Genomic DNA, 18339 nt, shown 5'->3' with positions numbered 1-18339 from the left:
CCATGGCTCATGGGCCTAGCTGCTCTGCGGCATGTGGGATCTTCCCGGACCGGGGCATGAACCCATGTCCCCTGCATCGGCAGGCGGACTCCCAACCACTGCGCCACCAGGGAAGCCCCAAAATACATCTTAATTGTCAAGAAGCTGACCACATTTAGCACCAGGAAAGGAAATTTACTTAGCCTTTGATCATGACCTCAGTATCTTCACACAGGAAAAGAAATGTTATGAAATCTCTATGTATTTATCACTATCAATTAAAAAATTTATTTTGAGAAGTAACTGCTGCATATCATCAATTCACAAGTGATTCTAAGGGAAGGAAGCAAGTTGGGACTACTTGATATTGCGCACAACTCTCCTACAGTGGTTTGTTTTCATTTCTTCCAAGGCTTGTTCCAATTGCTGAACCAAATGAAGCAGGGTGGCTGGGTCTGTCTGCAGAACTTGGGTGTTGTGATCTCCGTTCTGATTAAGGTGCAGCTTTATAGTCACTGATGGTTTCATCTGTTGCCTGAGGCTTCTGCTTGCAAGCTTGATTTTAAATGGAATAAGAGCATAAGGACTATTTAATAATCATGCTAAACATATAATAATTACATTATACCATACATAAAAATCTAATTTCAGATGAATCACAGACTTCAAAAAGAAGAGTAAACTTTAAAACCTTTGGAAAGAGGGACTTCCCTGGTGGCGCAGTGGTTAAGAATCCGCCTGCTGATACAGGGAACACGGGTTCGAGCCCTGGTCCAGGAAGATCCCACATGCCGCGGAGCAACTAAGCCCGTGCACCACAACTACTGAAGCCTGTGCGCCTAGAGCCCATGCTCTGCAACAAGAGAAGCCACCACATTGAGAAGCCCGTGCACCGCAATGAAGAGTAGCCCCCGCTCACCACAACTAGAGAAAGCCCGTGCGCAGCAACAAAGACCCAAGGCAGCCAAAGATAAATAAATAAAATAAGTTTATATTAAAAACCTTTGGGAAAAAAAAAAAGAAACCAGAATGTATAGTCAATCAGGATGTATAGTCAGCATGGAAGGGTTTCTTAAACATGATATAAAAAAAAAAACCATAAAGAAAAAAACTGATACATTGAACAATCATTAAAATTTCTTCGAAGGATACCTAAAAATGGTGGAAAAACAAGCCACAAACTGAGAAAAGATATTTTGTAACACATACAACCAAAAAAACACAAAAAACAAAAAAAAAACTTAGTATCAAGAATGTATGAAGGGGCTTTCCTGGTGGCGCAGTGGTTGAGAGTCCGCCTGCCAATGCAGGGGACACGGGTTTGTGCCCCGGTCCGGGAGGATCCCACATGCTGCGGAGCGGCTGGGCCCGTGGGCCATGGCCACTGGGCCTGCGTGTCCGGAGCCTGTACTCCGCAACGGGAGAGGCCACAACAGTGAGAGGCCCGCGTACCACAAAAAAAAAAAAGAATGTACGAAGAACTGCTCTGATTTAATACAAACCCCACAAAACCAAGAAAAAATTGTACAGAGACCTATCTAAGCACTCTGCAGAAGTAACACAAATAAACATAGGAAATATGTTCAACTTTATTACAAATCAGTAAAATGGCCAATAAAATCGTAAGATACTGTTTATCTGACTTGCAAGAATTAGAAACCTGTCCATACAGAGCACTGTAAGGTGATGGTAATGAAAACTCTCATCCACTGCTGGTGAGAGTGATGACAGAATCACTTTGGAAAACGTATACATGACCAGCAATTCCACTCCTAGGTATTTACCTTAAACTCTTACACATATATACATATTCATAATAGTATTTGCTTCTAAGAGTCCAAAACTAGACAAATCTCAAATATTCTTTAACAATAGAATGGATAAATTGAGAATATTCATACAGTGAAATGTTTACTAAATGACAGCAAAAAGAAGTGAACTACAGCAACATGAATTGTCATGAATAAATCTAAAAAGAAAACGTTCAATCAAAAAAGCAAGTTGCAGGGCTTCCCTGGTGGCACAGTGGTTAAGAATCCACCTGCCAATGCAGGGGACACGGATTCAAGCCCTGGTCCGGGAAGATCCCACATGCCGCGGAGCAACTAAGCCCATGAGCCACATCTGTTGAGCCCGCATGCCGCAGCTACTGAAGCCCGCGTGCCTGGAGCCCATGCTCCACAACAAGAGAAGCTGCCTGAGCACCGCAAGGAAGAGTAGACCCCACTCGCCGCAACTAGAGAAAGCCCATGTGCAGCAATGAAGACCCCAACACAGCCAACAATAAAAAAAGACAAAAAAAAAAAAAAGCAAGTTGCAGAAGAATACATGAAAATCTAAAGACTATACAGTCTAGTGAAAATATATATATTAAAAAAACTATAAAAAAAAGATTAACAGAAAATTCAGGAATTCAGGATAATAGTTACCCTTACGGGGCTCGGAGGGGGTTGTAATTTGGGGAGGGTGATTCAAAGGTACTGAATGACAGTACTACAGGATAAAGAACAGTAGCCCACAAAGTTTTTCTTTCCACAAAGTTCTTGATATGGACTTATTTTTTTAATGGGGATGAAATTCTATCCTTCTCCCTGTAAAAATAACAGCAGCAACTTTAAAAGGATCAGCCCTAAAGGTAACATGCTCCTGCACCGGTCTCAGATGCATTCAATGTACTGATGCTATTTAACAAGTGCTGGCAACTTATGAAGTATGGGAAATGCTTCTATTAGAAACTAACCTATGATGATTCATTTATTTCCCATCAGCAACTGCACAATAATTAGCTGGTAACTATCCATTTGCTACCAGTCTCCATGAGATGAGTCAGCTACTCAAAAATGAAAGGTTCTATATCCTGTTACTAGTTTCCTAGCCATTTATCTGGTCTTCATCTGACAAGACTTCTTTTCCTTCCTTCCTTGAGCTCAGTAAATCCATTAGTTCTCTGAGTAGCTTTTTCAGCCCTTAAATACACCTCACCACATGGCAATATTCATTCAATATACCCTCAACATTAAACTGTATTAGTCCTTGCAGTAACACAGCAATTCAAACTCATTTTACTGGGCAAATGAACTCTCTTGAGTCTAATTTTAGAAATTTCAATTGCCTAAGTTTCTAACTTCTAAAAATGTCTTAATAATGGAAAAACTCAAAGCAAATCAAGAGAGCCGAAAAAAGAACCTCTAAGGGCTACTGGAACCCAAAAGTCAGAAGCTATCTCCACATAAGAGAGGGATACAAGATAAACTAGTGCTGAAGTTCATGAACACGACCATTCCCAAATCTCCTCCACCTGGTTATTATGAGAGGACGTAAACATAAAGGCATAACCACAGTGATCTCTTCCTCCCCGTGAGCCCCACAGGAGCTGCTGCTTCTAAGGTCTCCAAGAGCATAAACTGTGTCAAGTTCTTTGCTGTAGCCACACCACTTGGCACATGATAGGTGTACAAGAAATATTTAATAAATAACACGGTTAAGAAGCTGCTGACCACCTCTCCTTACTTATATTCAGTACTGAATGCCTATTATGTGTCAGGCATTGTGTCGGAGACACAGTAGTGAACAAGACACAGCACTTACCATCAAGGAGCCTATAATCTATTTATACTTTCTCCTGTGTTAATATATATTCAAGCACTCTACACACTGGGATATAACTGCTAAACTCTAACTGAATTTCTATAACCTATCTGGGCCATTCAAATGAGGAAGAATCCACTATTACAGCAGTTTACAAACTTTATTGCACATTAGAATTACCTGGGTGACAGGGTAGCTTTAAAAAATCCTGATACCCAGGCCAAACTCCACACCAATAAATCAGAACCTCTAGGGTAGAACACAGACATCAGAATTTTTAAAGTTCCCTGGGTTATTCCAGTGTGCAACCAAGTTTGGGAACTAGGGAGCTATCCCACATATTCATTTGTTCATTCCCATATCCACGTGGGCCTTTACAACTTATGCTGTCTCCTCTGTCAAGAATATTACCCTGGTTTTCTCTACCCATTCATTTTTCTGAAATTTCACCTCCTTTTCTTGAAGCTTTTCTGGATCATGCCAGTGTACACTGAACTACCTGAGCTATATAGCTTTTTTGAAATACTCAGCTGTACCTTCATTTATACAATTCTATTCTTTTTTTCCCCTCCAGAACCTTATTTCACAACTATCTTTAATTACTAGTTATTTTGAGGACACTAACATCCCTAACCAGATAACATCTTTTCCAGCTGAGAAAGTGTCTTACACTTCTTTTGTGTCCCAAAGCATTCAGAACAGCTCTGATTACAGCTGATTAGTGAGTGGATGGCATTCAGCAAACATCTATTAACTAACTTATCTGTCACTGCTTGAGAAAGGGCTTCACGTGATAGTCTGAAATATCCCTTTTGGTTATTTATGTGGCTTTAAAAACAACTCAATCTCACAAAAAGGTGGCAGACACAGAAGAATATTTACTGAATCATTCCATGTATAGAAAGTTAAAGAGCAGAAAAAAGTAATCTGTGCATCAGGAGTCCGGACGCTAGTTACCTTTGAAAAGGAGGATAGGGGAAGTAATTGGTAGGAGGCAAGGAGGATGCTTCTGAGGTGCTGGTCATGGGTAAGTGTTGGTTTCATGAGTGTTTTCACCACATAATCCATTGGGCTGTATATTGACCTGTGTACTTTTTTTACATATGTGTTTTATTTAGACAGAAAGTTCTTAAAAAGCTAAGCACCACTTTAAAAATATGGATAGCCATCTGCTTTTGCAAATAACCTATTTCTTATAAACTTCACAAATTAAACCAATGTGAACACATTAAAAATATAAGAAAATGAACTATTTGGGAAATGGTCTAAAAATGAACATTAAAAAACTAAAGTTTCAAACCAGAGTTTGGTTAAGATGGTAAAGAACAAAAGAAGCCTCAGGACATAAACCTAAAATAAATCTTATATTCTATGTCAGGTTTAAAAAAAAATAGTCATACCTGTACATCTAGTCGCCACTCAAGGCTGTGGTAACTGGGAAGGTCTGGTGCCAGTTCACTCAAGATAGTTCTGATCTCTTTTCTGTTGTCCAGATAAAGCTGCAGCAACAATTTGTTCAGTTCCTCAGAGAATCCAAGAACAAAAACCGAGTCTTGGAAATCCAGTTCAGAAATCTAAAAGTGAATCGAGTTTAACAGAACATCAAAATTTATTTTTGTCTAGGAAATGCTGAAATACTGGATATATGCAAAAGAATATGAAATCCCTTAATTCTTTCTGTCTAGTATAAGAAATAACACTCCTTAGTAAAAGGCAACCCTTGCCCACTATTCCAAATTCCGAGTTTCTGATACATAAAAATAAGCAACAAAAACAAAACTAAACTAGTGGGACTATTTCAAATTAAAAAGCTTCTGGGGGCTTCCCTGGTGGCGCAGTGAATAAGAATCTGCCTGCCAATGCAGGGGACACAGATTCAATCCCTGGTCCGGGAAGACCCCACATGCTGCAGAGCAAGCAAGCCCGTGCGCCACAACTACTGAGCCTGCGCTCTAGAGCCCACAAGCCACAACTACTGAAGCCTGAGTGCCTAGAGCCCGTGCTCTGCAACAAGAGAAGCCACCGCAATGAGAAGCCCGCACAGCGCAATGAAGAGTAGCCCCCACTCACCACAACTAGAGAAAGCCCGCGCGCAGCAATGAAGGCCCAACGCAGCCAAAAATAAATAAATAAATTTATAATAAAAAATTAAAAAAATAAAAAGCTTCTGCAGGGCAAAGGAAAGCATCAACAAAATAAAAAGGCAACCTACTGAATGAGAGAAAATATTTGCAAATCATATATCTGATAAAGGGTTCATATCCAAAAAATATAAAGAACTCATATAATTCAAGAGCCAAAAAGCAAACAATTCGATTAAAAAATGGGCAGAAGATCTGAATACACATTTTCCAAAGAACACATACAGATGGCCAACAGGTACATGAAAAGATGCTCAACATCATTAATCATCAGGGAAATGCAAATCAAAATCACAATGAGATGTCACCTCACACCTGTTGGAATGGCTCTTATCAGAAAGACAAGAGGTGAGTGTTGGCAAGGATGCGGAGAAAAAGAGAACCCTCGTGCACTGCTGGTGGGAATGTAAATTGGTGCAGCCACCATGGAGAACGGTATGGAGGGTCCTCAAAAAATTAAAAATCGAACTGCTACATGATCCAGCAATTCTACTTCTGGGTATTTATCCAAGAAAACAAAAACACTAACTTGAACAGATACATGTGCCACCATGTTCACTGCATCACTATTTACAATAGCTAAGATAAGGAAACAAACTCATTGTCCATCAATGGAAAAATGGATAAAGAAATTGTAGCATATATACACAATGGAATATTATCCACCATGAGAAAAAATGAAAGAATAAAATCTTGCCATTTGCAACAACATGGATGGAACTCAAGGGCATTATGCTAAGTGAATTAAGTCAGAGAAAGGAATACTGTATGATCCCTCTTACATGTCAAATCTTAAAAAACAAAACCAAAAACCCCACCAAGGTCATAGATACAGAGAACAGACTGGTGGTTGCCAGAGGCAGGGAGTAGGAGGTGGGATGGGAGAAATAGGTGGAATGGTGTCAAAAGACTTTTTTTAAAAAAAAGGCTTAGTGAGAGAATGAGGGCTCCTGGTTTGGGTAAGTCCTAGTGGGATACTCAGATGCTGACTGGACACAAAGAAATCATATATTTGACCAGGAAAGGGAGCTGGGAGAGAAGGGCATGGAGTCACAGTTTTGCTGTCCAATGGTTCAGCATTACTGGGGACCAATCCTAATACTGGCACTGACCCTCAATAGGATATAAGGAAGCTGCCAACAGCAGCCTTGCTTTTACTCCCTTATTGGATGATTGAAGTGAGGAGGGGATAGAAAGGTAGAGAAAAGGTAGAGAAAGCACAGTCTTTCTCTTTGCTCCTCTTCCTTTCGTTGTATTCACCTCAGCCACTTTAACTCTACTTTCCTTGCTCTTTTCCAATTTCTGCATGCCACCCTTTCTTTTTCAGGTTTGTTAATGTCATTAGACTTGTTTCTGTTTATAATAGCATAGGCTTGTGTATTTTATCCCTTCAACAAATATTTTCTGAGATCCTACTGTGGGATAGGCCTTGTGCTACGAAGACAGAGCTGAACAAAACAAACAGGCTCATTGCCTTTGTGGAGGAGATTATAGTCCTTGGGGCCAGGCAGGTTGGGTTAGCTGACCAATCACACCAGGTAGTCTGTCAGAAGATTCAGTTTGACTACACAGAAGAGCAAGAAGCTAGAGATCTATTCTCAGGAGGAGAGCAGCCAGGAAAGCTCTGGATAGGGCCAGAAAGGATTGCTTAGGGCATATCAATTAATGGAACATGGATTTATGGGACAGGGCATTTGCTGTGGACCACCTGTAAGTGTAATATTTTAGGAAGTCTGACAAAAGGGATCTATAAAATAAATTTTTTATGTAGTTGCTCATAACCACTCAAATAATCTAACTGTTAGGGTGAAAACAACTCAAGTAAGCCACACTGCATCTTTTATCACTTCCAGCATTAGGATTCACTATCAAAATGTTGAGCCCCTAGTGTAGTTTCCCAAATTCGCCTGATCTTAAGAATCACTTGAAGCACCTTGGGAAAAGATTAATTCTCAAGCTGCTCCTCTGGAAAGCCTGATTCAATATGTTTGAGGTAGGAACCGGGAATCTGGTTAACAAGGGTCACGCGTGATTCTTACAGAAAGGTAAATCTGAGACACAGTAGAATGGATAATATGTAAATTAAGCCCCATGCAGCCACTTGTAATTTTTCAAATATTTTTCTCTATTACGAGCATGAAGAAACAAATACTGGTACAAGATCCCTCAGCTAGTATTAAGGAAGGGGAAACTAACACTTAAAAAAAAATGGAAAAAATGTTCTCAATTCTCCAATAAGCTATAAACTGCTAATATGCAAAAAATTAAATCATTTCATTCTCCCTCCTCTTGGGATACATACTATAGTATATGGTTTAATAACATGCAGAATTAGAGGCAATTCTAATTTATACTGACAAGAGGTGTTCATGCCAGCAGATCACATTATAGTCAGATTGCTTAGGCATGGCTTCACTAAATCCATTATAAACCAGTAACATTACTGAAATGAGCAGATCCTGTCAGGACTGATGTAGAGTATACTGAACCTCCTTAAGGTCCTGCTAATACAAAACAGTCCACAAAAGCCCTTACCATGAGCTTTGAACTTTCAGTGAGGAGGTGTATTAATCCTTCCACACCATGTTGGACAGTGTCACTACTCACGCTGAGTTTTCCTGAAAAAAGAGGAAAAATGAGCAAATAAATTATGTGGTATTTATTCTTTTATTCAAACTCTAAAGGGTAAATGTTATCTATTATTCCATGTTTTCAAACACTGCAATTATTATAAAAAATAATTACTTGGTAATAGCCTCCGGTTCATTCTCCACTCCCAGCCAAATGCCTTCAGTATTTCCCACCATGTAACCTTTACAAAAACAGACCCGTGGAGACAATACCAGGCGCACAGTCCTTCTCTTCAGTGCGCCTGGCAGAAGGGACAATAATAGAAACCGTCCCTCCTCCATCGGGGTAAAAATCCTTCAGCAAAAGTAGATGTCTGAACAACTAATAATAACCAAACACTTGTATATTTATGGTTCACCCAGCTATTCCACACACTTGGATGCAGGTAAGCATCACAGTATTCTGGCAGATGGTATTATGTCCATTAACACGTCAGGAAATCGGCTTAATACAGGCTTTTAAAAACTCACAATACTCAGGGGACGGGCAGGATTTGCGCCCTGACTGAAGAGCCCTTCTGCTTTTATTCTGCCACAATGGGAATAAGACCTTTAGAGTCCCAATAACCCCTTCCCCTCCAGGGGGACAGAGAACGCACTTCTCCGCGCAGTTTTCAGCGCTGTGCCTCCCCCCTGCTTACTCGCAGCGCCTTCGTAGATCTTGGGGTTAGAGCCACGCCTCAGGAACTCCACCGCAATTCGCCCAAACTCAGCGACCACTGCAACGGAAGCCAGGAGACCCTTAGCACCGGGCGCTCCCACCGATCCCCTCCCAGACCGCAGAGCACCACCCTCCGCCGCCGGGCCCCCTGACCCGCGCTGTCCACTTGCGGCAGGAAGGCCAGGTGCTCCTTGTGCTCCTCCGACAGGTCCAGCAGCATCTTCTCTGGCTAGCCGATTTCACCCCGCAGCGCTAACCCCGTCCTCGCCACTTCCGGGCTCTGAGTCCAAGCGTAAAAAGGCTCCGGCGTCTCAGCGTCCCGAGCTTTCGGTTCCCACTTACCGCCGTCCTACACTCAAATGCCTTCCGCGGCGCAGACTGGGATGAGAAGATTCTTCCGTTCGCCAGTCAGTTGTAGCCTGCCGGGTGTAGAATGCTATGCTCTGAGGAAGATGAAAAGAAGTTTAAAATTCGACACGGCCCGCCCCCCCCCCGTGGAGCTTACATTAATAATATCAATAGCTAACATTTATTAAGCACTATGTCAGGAACTGTTCATACAGTTAACTTATTTAGAGTTCACAAGAACCTTATGAGGTAGGTACCATTATTGTTCCCATTAGAGACAATGAAACTGAGAGACAGGTCAGGCAGTTGAAAGTAACTTTTATAGAGGTATTAGTTTGCACAGAGCTGTTGTATATGTTATCTTACTTGATTTATCTTATTTAATATGCTCAATAGCCATGACATCGTTTTTTACGGTGCGGGCCATCGTTTGTACAGATGAAGAATCCAAGCTCCAAAGACTATGTCATAAGCCAGTGACAGAGCTGGAAGGAGAAGGTCAGAGCCCTTGATCACCTGCTCCAAAACCCATCATTCTGCACAGGAGGCTGAAAGCTGAAGGTTGGTAACAAGTTCTGTGAGTGATTATAAATTAGGATAAAGACAATGAGGACGAGGAAGACGACGACTACGCTTGTCTTTATTTGTATGTGTTGGGGGCAGTGTGAGAATTTGGTTCCTTTACCAACTCACTCTTCTCACCTGTTGTGGTGCAAATATAAGAGACTACAGAATGGCTAATTGATAGTCTTCAAATCTCACTGTCTTGGTGCGGGAAAGCATGGGGGAAAAGAGAGAGAGAGACAGAGAGAGACTTCACATCTACGGTTGTTATATCTAGGGATATAGATAGAAAGCTGTCTGTCTATACGTCAAGCTCTCTATACTCCATGTCTCCTGGGCAGAAGCGAAAACTGGAAGAGTTTTTCAGCTGTGCTCTCTGTGTCTACCTCATCCCTTGCATCTGACTGAAACTGAAATTGTTTCCCATACTGGGGCACAGAAAGGCAGGTTTTTAAACTTGTTAGTTAGGTCTTGAAGCAGCATTTGCAGAGAGAGTCCAATTCTTACTTAGACTATGTTGCAGATCAGCAAAAATGGCATTTTCTGAAGAAGGTTTTATACATACATTATTGAGAAAATGTCCATTATATATAGGGAATCAGGAATGCCGAAATGAATTTACAAATAGGTGTAATATTATGCCAATATAAAATAGCTTGTCTTCCCTGTGATCTCAGGGACTGAAGTGGGAGTGAAGGTGGGGGTGGGGCAGGGGTGAAGGTAGGAAATAAGGATTAACAGAATGGGGTGGTCAAGGAAGGTGGTCAAAAAGTCAAGTTATAGCTGGGGGAACCAGCCTGGGAGTTAAAACTTCCTACGATGAGGTACAGAGTGACTTTCTGTTACCAAATGTTATGTAGTTGTTTAGAGGTAATTATCTGAGTGAAAAGTCAAAAGTCTAGGTTCCAGATCTGGCTCTGACTCTCACTACCTGTAGGGCCTCCAACAAGTTATTCATATATGTTATAAATGTAACCTCTTCATTTGTAAAATGGGTATTTTAATGATGACTGTCCTTCTGTGTCATGCAGGGCTGCTATGATGCTCAGATGAATTAATAAATTCATATTAAGAAATTGATTTTGATGATCAACTTAAACAATAAATTAGCATTAACAAATGATTTGTTAACTGAAACATTTATATTTTATAGGAGCAGATTTTGTGTACACAGGTCATTGGGAATTCCATGAGCATGATCATGCTAAAATCCATTCATTTAATATAACAAATATTTATAGAGCAATGACTCAAAGCTCAAGCATATGCTATGCCTTGGCAACTTAGAGATGAATAAAACACCGTCCTTGCCTTCTAGGAGATGATAGTAAAGTAAAGGAGACAGTCAAGTAATCTGAATACAGTGTGATGAGTGGTAATACCCGAGGAAGGAACAAAATGACCTGGAGCAAAGAGAAGGTGACACTTGACTTTGATTTAAATAAGATTCAGGTTTAGAATAAATGTCCCATGGTATCCTGTCTATGCTAATAATAATGCTTTACAACTGTATAATATTATAAGAAAATGAGATCTTAATGTCACTTCATGCTATCTTACTAGGGCTAAAGTGAAGAAAGGATAAATACTCTGTAATTTTTCAGTTGATTCTGGCAAGGAACAAGGCTTCATATCAATCGTCCTCTCACATTTTCTCCTTATCATCCTCCACCTCCTTTTTTTCCTCTCATATTTCCCCATATTTCTTTCTTCTTCATAGAAACTCCTGCCCCAGCATCTTTGCACCAGGCAGCTCCTTGGTTGTGTTTTCAATGATACATAAAATAGTATCCTCTCTTGCAAGGAATCTCAGTTCAATTCAGCACGCTGTCAAGGGGAAGGAAGCATGGTGACACACATCACTCACATGAATTGCCCTCTCATGAGTCTGAGGCTGCCGTCAAATGCATGAATTAGCTCCTGAATTTTTTTTTTCATTATTTTAGTTAACTTTTTCAACTGGATGATAAAATGCATACAGAAAAGGATACAGATTCTTAAAAAATACTTCTTGTTGAATTTTCTCAAATTGAACACATCTGTTAACCCAGATCAAGAAATAGAATGTGGGCTTCCCTGGTGGCGCAGTGGTTGAGAGTCCGCCTGCCGATGCAGGGGACACAGGTTCGTGCCCGGGTCCGCGAAGATCCCACATGCCGCGGAGCGGCTGGGCCCGAGAGCCATGGCCGCTGAGCCTGCGTGTCCGGGGCCTGTGCTCCGCAACGGGAGAGGCCACAGCAGTGAGAGGCCCGCGTACCGCAAAAAAAAAAAAAAAGAAAAGAAATAGAATGTTACCAGTACCCCAGAACCTTTGCTGTGCCCTGTTCCACTCACTGTCCCCTCTTGCTGTCTCTACTATGAACTAATACCTATATACATGCTGCCTTACAACATCTCTTTGGTATCATCTTTGTATTTTCTTTTGTATTAACCTTCTGTGTGCCCCAACCCCATAATATCAAACTAGAAACCTAAAGTTATTTTTTTAAATGAGATTTAGATTTTAGGTGCTTCTGACTATTGTAACAGAATCTATCTTAAAAATCTTCCTAGCAAATAGCATCAAAAATATGCAATATTGGGCTTCCCTGGTGGTGCAGTGGTTGAGAGTCCGCCTGCCGATGCAGGGGACACGGGTTCGTGCCCCGGTCCGGGAAGATCCCACATGCCGCGGAGCGGCTGGGCCCGTGAGTCATGGCCGCTGAGCCTGCGCGTCCGGAGCCTGTGCTCCGCAACGGGAGAGGCCACAACAGTGAGAGGCCCACATACCGTAAAAAAAAAAAAAATGCAATATTTAAGAAAACAATAAGTGATTTGTAAGACCTCTACACTAAAAACTAAAAATCATTGATGAGAGAAATCATGGAAGACTTAAATGGGGACATACACTATGGATAGAGAACTATATCGTGGGCTGTAATACTCACTATTATTAAGATGTCAGTTGTGACCAATCAGAATCCCAACAGGCTTTTTTATAGAGACCAACAGGTTTATTTTCAAAATCTACTTGGAAGTTCAAAGGACTGAGAATAGCCAAAACAAAGTAGGAAAAAGGACAAAGTTATTCATACTACCTGATTTCAAGGCCCACAGTAAAGCTATAGTAATTAAGACAGTGTGGTTTTAGTATAAGGAAAAATAAATAGGCCAATGGAATGGAATAGAGTCTGGAAGTAGATCCATACATATATTGTAAATTGATTTTTGACAAAAGTACCAAGGTATTCAATGAGGGGAAAGAACTTTCAACAACTTGTACTAGAACAATTTGATAAACTTATGGAAAAGAATTGACTCTCACCTCACATCACACACACAAAAATAATTAAGGATGGATTATAGACCTAACATAAGAGCTAAAACGGTGAAACTTCTAGAAGAAAACAAGAATATCTTCATGAATTTGGGGTAGGCAGAGATTTCTTAGAGAGGAAGCAGAAAGCATGAACCATAAAAGAAAAAAATGATAAATTGTACTTCATTAGAGTTAAAAACTTTCATTATCAAAAGACACCATTAATAAAATGAAACAGAGAGCCACAGATTGGGAAAATATATTTGCAATACATGTATCTGACAAAGAACTTGCGGGACTTCCCCAGTGGTGCAGTGGTTAAGAATCCACCTGCCAATACAGGGGACACTGGTTTGATCCCTGGTCCAGGAAGATCCCACATGCTGCGGAGCAACTAAGCCCGTGCGCCACAACTACTGAAGCCTGCACTCTAGAATCCAACTACTGAGCCCAAGTGCAGCCAAAAATAAACCAACTTGTATCATGAGTATATTGGAATCTCTGATAAACCAATAATTAAAAGATAAACAACACAATTTTTAAAAATTTATTTATTTATTTTTGGCTGCGTTGGGTCTTCCTTGCTGCTCACGGCTTTCTCTAGTTGGGGTGAGCGGGGGCCACTCTTCATTTTGTTGCATGGGCTTCTCATTGCGGTGGCTTCTCTTGTTGCAGAGCACGGGCTCTAGGCGCATGGGCTTCAGTAGTTGTGGCACGCGGGCTTAGTTGCTCCGCAGCCTGTGGGATCTTCCTGGACCAGGGCTCGAACCGGTGTCCCCTGCATTGGCAGGCGGATTCTTAGCCACTGCACCACCAGGAAAGCACCACAATTTTTTAAACGGACAAAAAACTTGAGTTGACACTTCACAAAAGAAAATGTACAAATGGCCAATAAGCACACAAAAAACATTCAGTATTATTAGTTATTAAGGAAATGCAAATTAAAACCACGAAATGTCATTTCAAACCCACTAGAATAACTAAAAATCAAAAGTACTAATAACACCAAATTTTGGTGGATCTGTGAAGCAGCCAGAATACTTGTATACTGTTAGTGGAAGTGTAAAACAGTAATACCACTTTGGAGAACTGTTAGGTAGTTTCTTATAATGTTAAATGTACATTTACTCTATTACCTAACAATTCCACACCTAGGTGCTTGCCCAAAAGAAAGGAAAGCATATGACCAGAAAAAGACCTTTACAGTAATGTTTAAAGCAGCTTTATTCACAATATCACAAAACTGAAGCAACCCAAAGGTACACACATTTGAATAAATTATGGTGTGCCTACACAATGGAATACTACTCAATAGTAAAAAAAGATCTACGGAAGACTTGTATGGAGGAAGTACAGATATTGGAGTTATTAGACCTGTACTCTAAAATAACTATGAGTAATATGTTCAGAACATTAGATGACAGATAAAGTATTTAATCAGAGAAGTAGGAACTGTCAAGAAATTAACAAATTAGAAAGCAAATATACAACATAAAGAATAAACAAAAGATTCATTGTAGAAAACTAGTAGAATTGACAAAATCATTACAAGACTGACTATTCGTGACAAAAATAAAATAGAGAGGGCAAAAGATACAAATATCAGGAATGAAAAAAGGGATATTACTAGAGAAAAAGGAAAACAATATACTACTAATACACACAACAATGTAAATGAGTCTCAAAAGATTAAGTTGAGCAAAATAACCCAGACATAAAAGTAAACAACTATATGATTCCTTTAATTGGGAAATGTTATGCATGGAGGTAGAAATCAGAATAGCAGGAATTCCTGGTGGCGCAGTGGTTATGAATCCGCCTGCCAATACAGGGGACATGGGTTCGAGCCCTGGTCCAGGAAGATCCCACATGCTGCAGAGCAACTAAGCCCGTGCACCGCAAGTACTGAGCCTGTGCTCTAGAGACCGTGAGCCACAACTACTGAGCTCACGTGCCACAACTACCGAAGACCGCGCGCCTAGAGCCTGTGCTCCACAACAAGAGAAGGCACTGCGATGAGAAGCCTGTGCACCACAACGAAGAGTAGCCCCTGCTCGCCGCAACTAGAGAAAGGCTGTGCGCAGCAACGAAGACCCAATGCAGCCCAAAATAAATAAATAAAATAAATAAATTTATTAAAAAAAAGAAATCAGAATAGCAGGTGTCTATATGGATTAAGGTAGACTTAGATAGGAGCCTGAAGGAACTTTCTGGGGTGTTCAAGAAGTGTTCTGGGGTGTTCAAGAAGTGTTCACATCTTGATTGCTGTTAGTTACACAGATGTATATATTAGTTAAAGCCGTTGATTTAAGATCTTTGCAATTTACTGTATGAAAACTCTACCTCAATTTTTTTAAATAAATTTATTTATTTTTTAAATTTATTTTTATTTTTGGCTGCATTGTGTCTTTGTTGCTGTGCATAGTCTTTCTGTAGTTGTGGCATGCAGGCTTCTTTTTGCGGTGGCTTCTCTTGTTGTGGGGGCACAGGCTCTAGGCACACAGGCTTCAGTAGTTGCAGCACACGGGCTCAGTAGTTGTGGCTCATGGGCTCTAGAGCACAGGCTCAGCGGCCATGGCGCATGGGCTTAGTTGCTCCGCAGCATGTGGGATCTTCCCGGACCAGGGCTCGAACCCGTGACCCCTGCATTGGCAGGCGGATTCTTAACCACTGTGCCACCAGGGAAGCCCTCTACCTCAATTTTTAAAAATTAATAGTAAGCAGTGTTTTAGCAGAAATTCAAAAGATGTCTGAGACCAGTATTAGACTTAGATGGTATTTATAACTCTCCTAGGGACTTGCCCTATATAGAATTTTTTTAAGTTAATTTTTTACTATGTACTACATTCATATGGTTTAAGAAACAAAAAGTATTTTTAAAAATCCCAGGAAAGCAAAAATAAGAGAAAGTAAACATTCTTGCTCATGTCCTCGTTTCCCACCTTCCCAGTTGCCCTACCCTGTTGGCAACTACTATTCTTAGTTTCTTATGAATTCTTCCTCAGACTCTTTATGCAAAAACAAATGCCCTAAATTTTCACTTTGCGTGATGGAGTCCAAGGAAACATGGTGTTAAACATTAAATAACCTGTTGATAGTCATGTAGCGTCAGAACTGTTATTAGAAATTCCAACATTAGAACTGTTATTAGAAATGTTAGCATTAGAACTAGAAGTTCTATTTGACCAGGTCTTCACCCAAACTGGGATTGTCATGACTTTTCAAAGCAAAATTTCCGGAGGATTTTCACACGCTGTCAGGCCTCCTTGGGTAGTCAGGTTAGAAATGCTCTTTTTCGCTAGGACTCTTGCTGTTCCTAACTGCTGAAGCCGTCGTTTCTCTTTAAAGGCACTGTAAGAAAACAGAACATAATTTATAAGGAGGTCCATTCTTGTCCCCATTTATAGCTAAAATGATGGAAATCTTTAGGTTGATTTTGTAGCTGTGGCTAATTTATCTTGTCATATGAGGAAGTAAAATAGGAAAGAGGAATCTTTCTAAATCCAGTTCCTTGTGAAGCAGTGGGAATGATATTTCCCCAAGGCAATACCGGAAGCTTAGCACGCACAGCTAGAAATAGAAAGCCACTCAATGTCATAGAATTCTCTGGGTTGAAATTTTTTTTTTGGCTGCGCTGCACACCTTGTGAGATCTTAGTTCCCCGACCAGGGATTGAACCCTGGCCACAGTAGTGAAAGCCCAGAATCCTAACCACTAGGCCATCAGGAAACTCCCAAACCTTTTTCTAACTATTCCCCCAGGCATCTCTATACATACTGACCTATTCTCCCTCTCCTTCTTTCCCACCACAAATACATTTTTTCATGGGTAAGATATTAGGTATTTTGATAGCCTTTAACTGAAATGCAATGCAACAACGTTTTGTGATAGTTATTCTCTGGCTGTATGCTAACAAAAACATAAATGTGAATGTGATTGCTCCTACTTTGTAGGATGCGAATGTGATTTACTACAGAGGGGTTTTGCATTTCCTTGAATGTTGGGGTCCTCTGAGGTCTTATCCTTTGTCCTCCTCTCTCTCTGCACCCTCACCGGGAGGCTTTATTTACTAACTGCTTCAACTCCCATATTCATGACTCCCAAATCACAACCTTTCCAAAAAGATGCATATCCCCAATTATCAAATAAAATCATTTGATAATTGGACGTCCCCCACACTTCCAATTTACATGTCTTTTATCTTCTTCCTAAACTTGTCCCTTTCAGTATCCTTGTTCTAACACAGTGATGTTACTCTTCTCACCATCTCCAAAGCCAGAAACAAAACTCATTCCTCCTCTGTCCACCACTGAGCCCAATTAGCGATGACATTTTGTAGCTTATTCCTCAGAAATATCTGTCATATTTGGCCTTTCCCCTCTTCCTTAATTACTGCTGTTCCAGTCCAGGTCTTTATTGCCTCTTGTTTCTCTTATTGCGGAGTCTCCTAACCCTATTGTAGTCCTTCCACACCCTTAGTGTTACTTATTTCCAGTGACTCTTCTACACATCTCCACCAGATTTGTCTTCAAAAATAAACAAGAACTGATTATGTGATTTGTTTGATAAAAAAGAACTTCTGTGATCTTCCTACCTACTTCCTCCCCATGGAAAAATATAAGAAGCAAACTGTCCATTTGGACCCACAAAATGCCTCTCACTGTAGGTGTAATTTACCTTGCCAGTCTCATCTCCAGCCACTTCCTCCCTATCCCCTCAAATGCCTTTTGCAAATCCACTTACTTTCCTGAAAACTAAATTTCTTTCTTACCCTTTCACAAAACAGTGTCTTAGACCATGTAGCCACCTTTACCTGGCTCCTTTTTCTGACCACCACCCCTTTCGTGTGGAAAGTCTCATAGATTTAAAGGGCTTTCACTCCATCTATTAGGAGCAACCTTGCGTAAAAGTACCTTAGTGTTTCAAACATTTGAACTAGATCCAAGTCTGGCTGATTCATCTTTAATCTTCTGGATTAACTCCTTGCTTTCCCTCAATGACTGTGTCTCCTTGGGCCCTCTAAATGGGGTTAACTCATCAACGCTGTCCATATATTCACGTCCTATGCCATAAGGAAATCACTCAGACACCTTTAGCCTTTCTCCGTATCCCACCCGAATTGATTTAAAG

General features: G+C 40.7%; 2 protein-coding genes across 3 annotated transcripts in view; both read right to left on the bottom strand.

Annotated features, from left to right (window-relative positions):
* Positions 1–251: 251 nt before the first annotated feature.
* Positions 252–9302, bottom strand: COMMD2 (COMM domain containing 2). 2 transcript variants are annotated; one of them, XM_033402749.2, is made up of 5 exons: positions 9153–9302; positions 8980–9057; positions 8244–8326; positions 4968–5141; positions 252–534 (listed from the first exon to the last, which is right to left on the bottom strand). In XM_033402749.2, exons 1-5 carry the CDS (start codon positions 9217–9219, stop codon positions 337–339), a joined length of 600 nt encoding a protein of 199 aa, XP_033258640.1. In that variant the 5' UTR covers positions 9220–9302; the 3' UTR covers positions 252–336. The 2 variants fall into 2 exon arrangements, with proteins under 2 accessions (XP_033258640.1, XP_049566175.1); XM_049710218.1 differs by lacking the exon at positions 252–534 and adding an exon at positions 1394–4524.
* A 6177-nt stretch (positions 9303–15479) lies between these two features.
* ANKUB1 (ankyrin repeat and ubiquitin domain containing 1) overlaps positions 15480–18339 on the bottom strand; it is a 42197-nt gene continuing 39337 nt past the window's right edge. Inside the window, 1 exon segment of the mRNA XM_004278182.4 lies at positions 15480–16560. Within this exon segment, the coding sequence (XP_004278230.2) occupies positions 16431–16560 (130 nt within the window). The 3' untranslated portion in view covers positions 15480–16430.

Source organism: Orcinus orca, chromosome 5, assembly GCF_937001465.1.
Source record: "Orcinus orca chromosome 5, mOrcOrc1.1, whole genome shotgun sequence".
Classification (NCBI taxonomy): Eukaryota; Metazoa; Chordata; class Mammalia; order Artiodactyla; family Delphinidae; genus Orcinus; species Orcinus orca.
The sequence above is the reverse complement of the archived record's forward strand: the minus strand, read 5'-3'. Positions and strand labels throughout refer to the sequence as shown.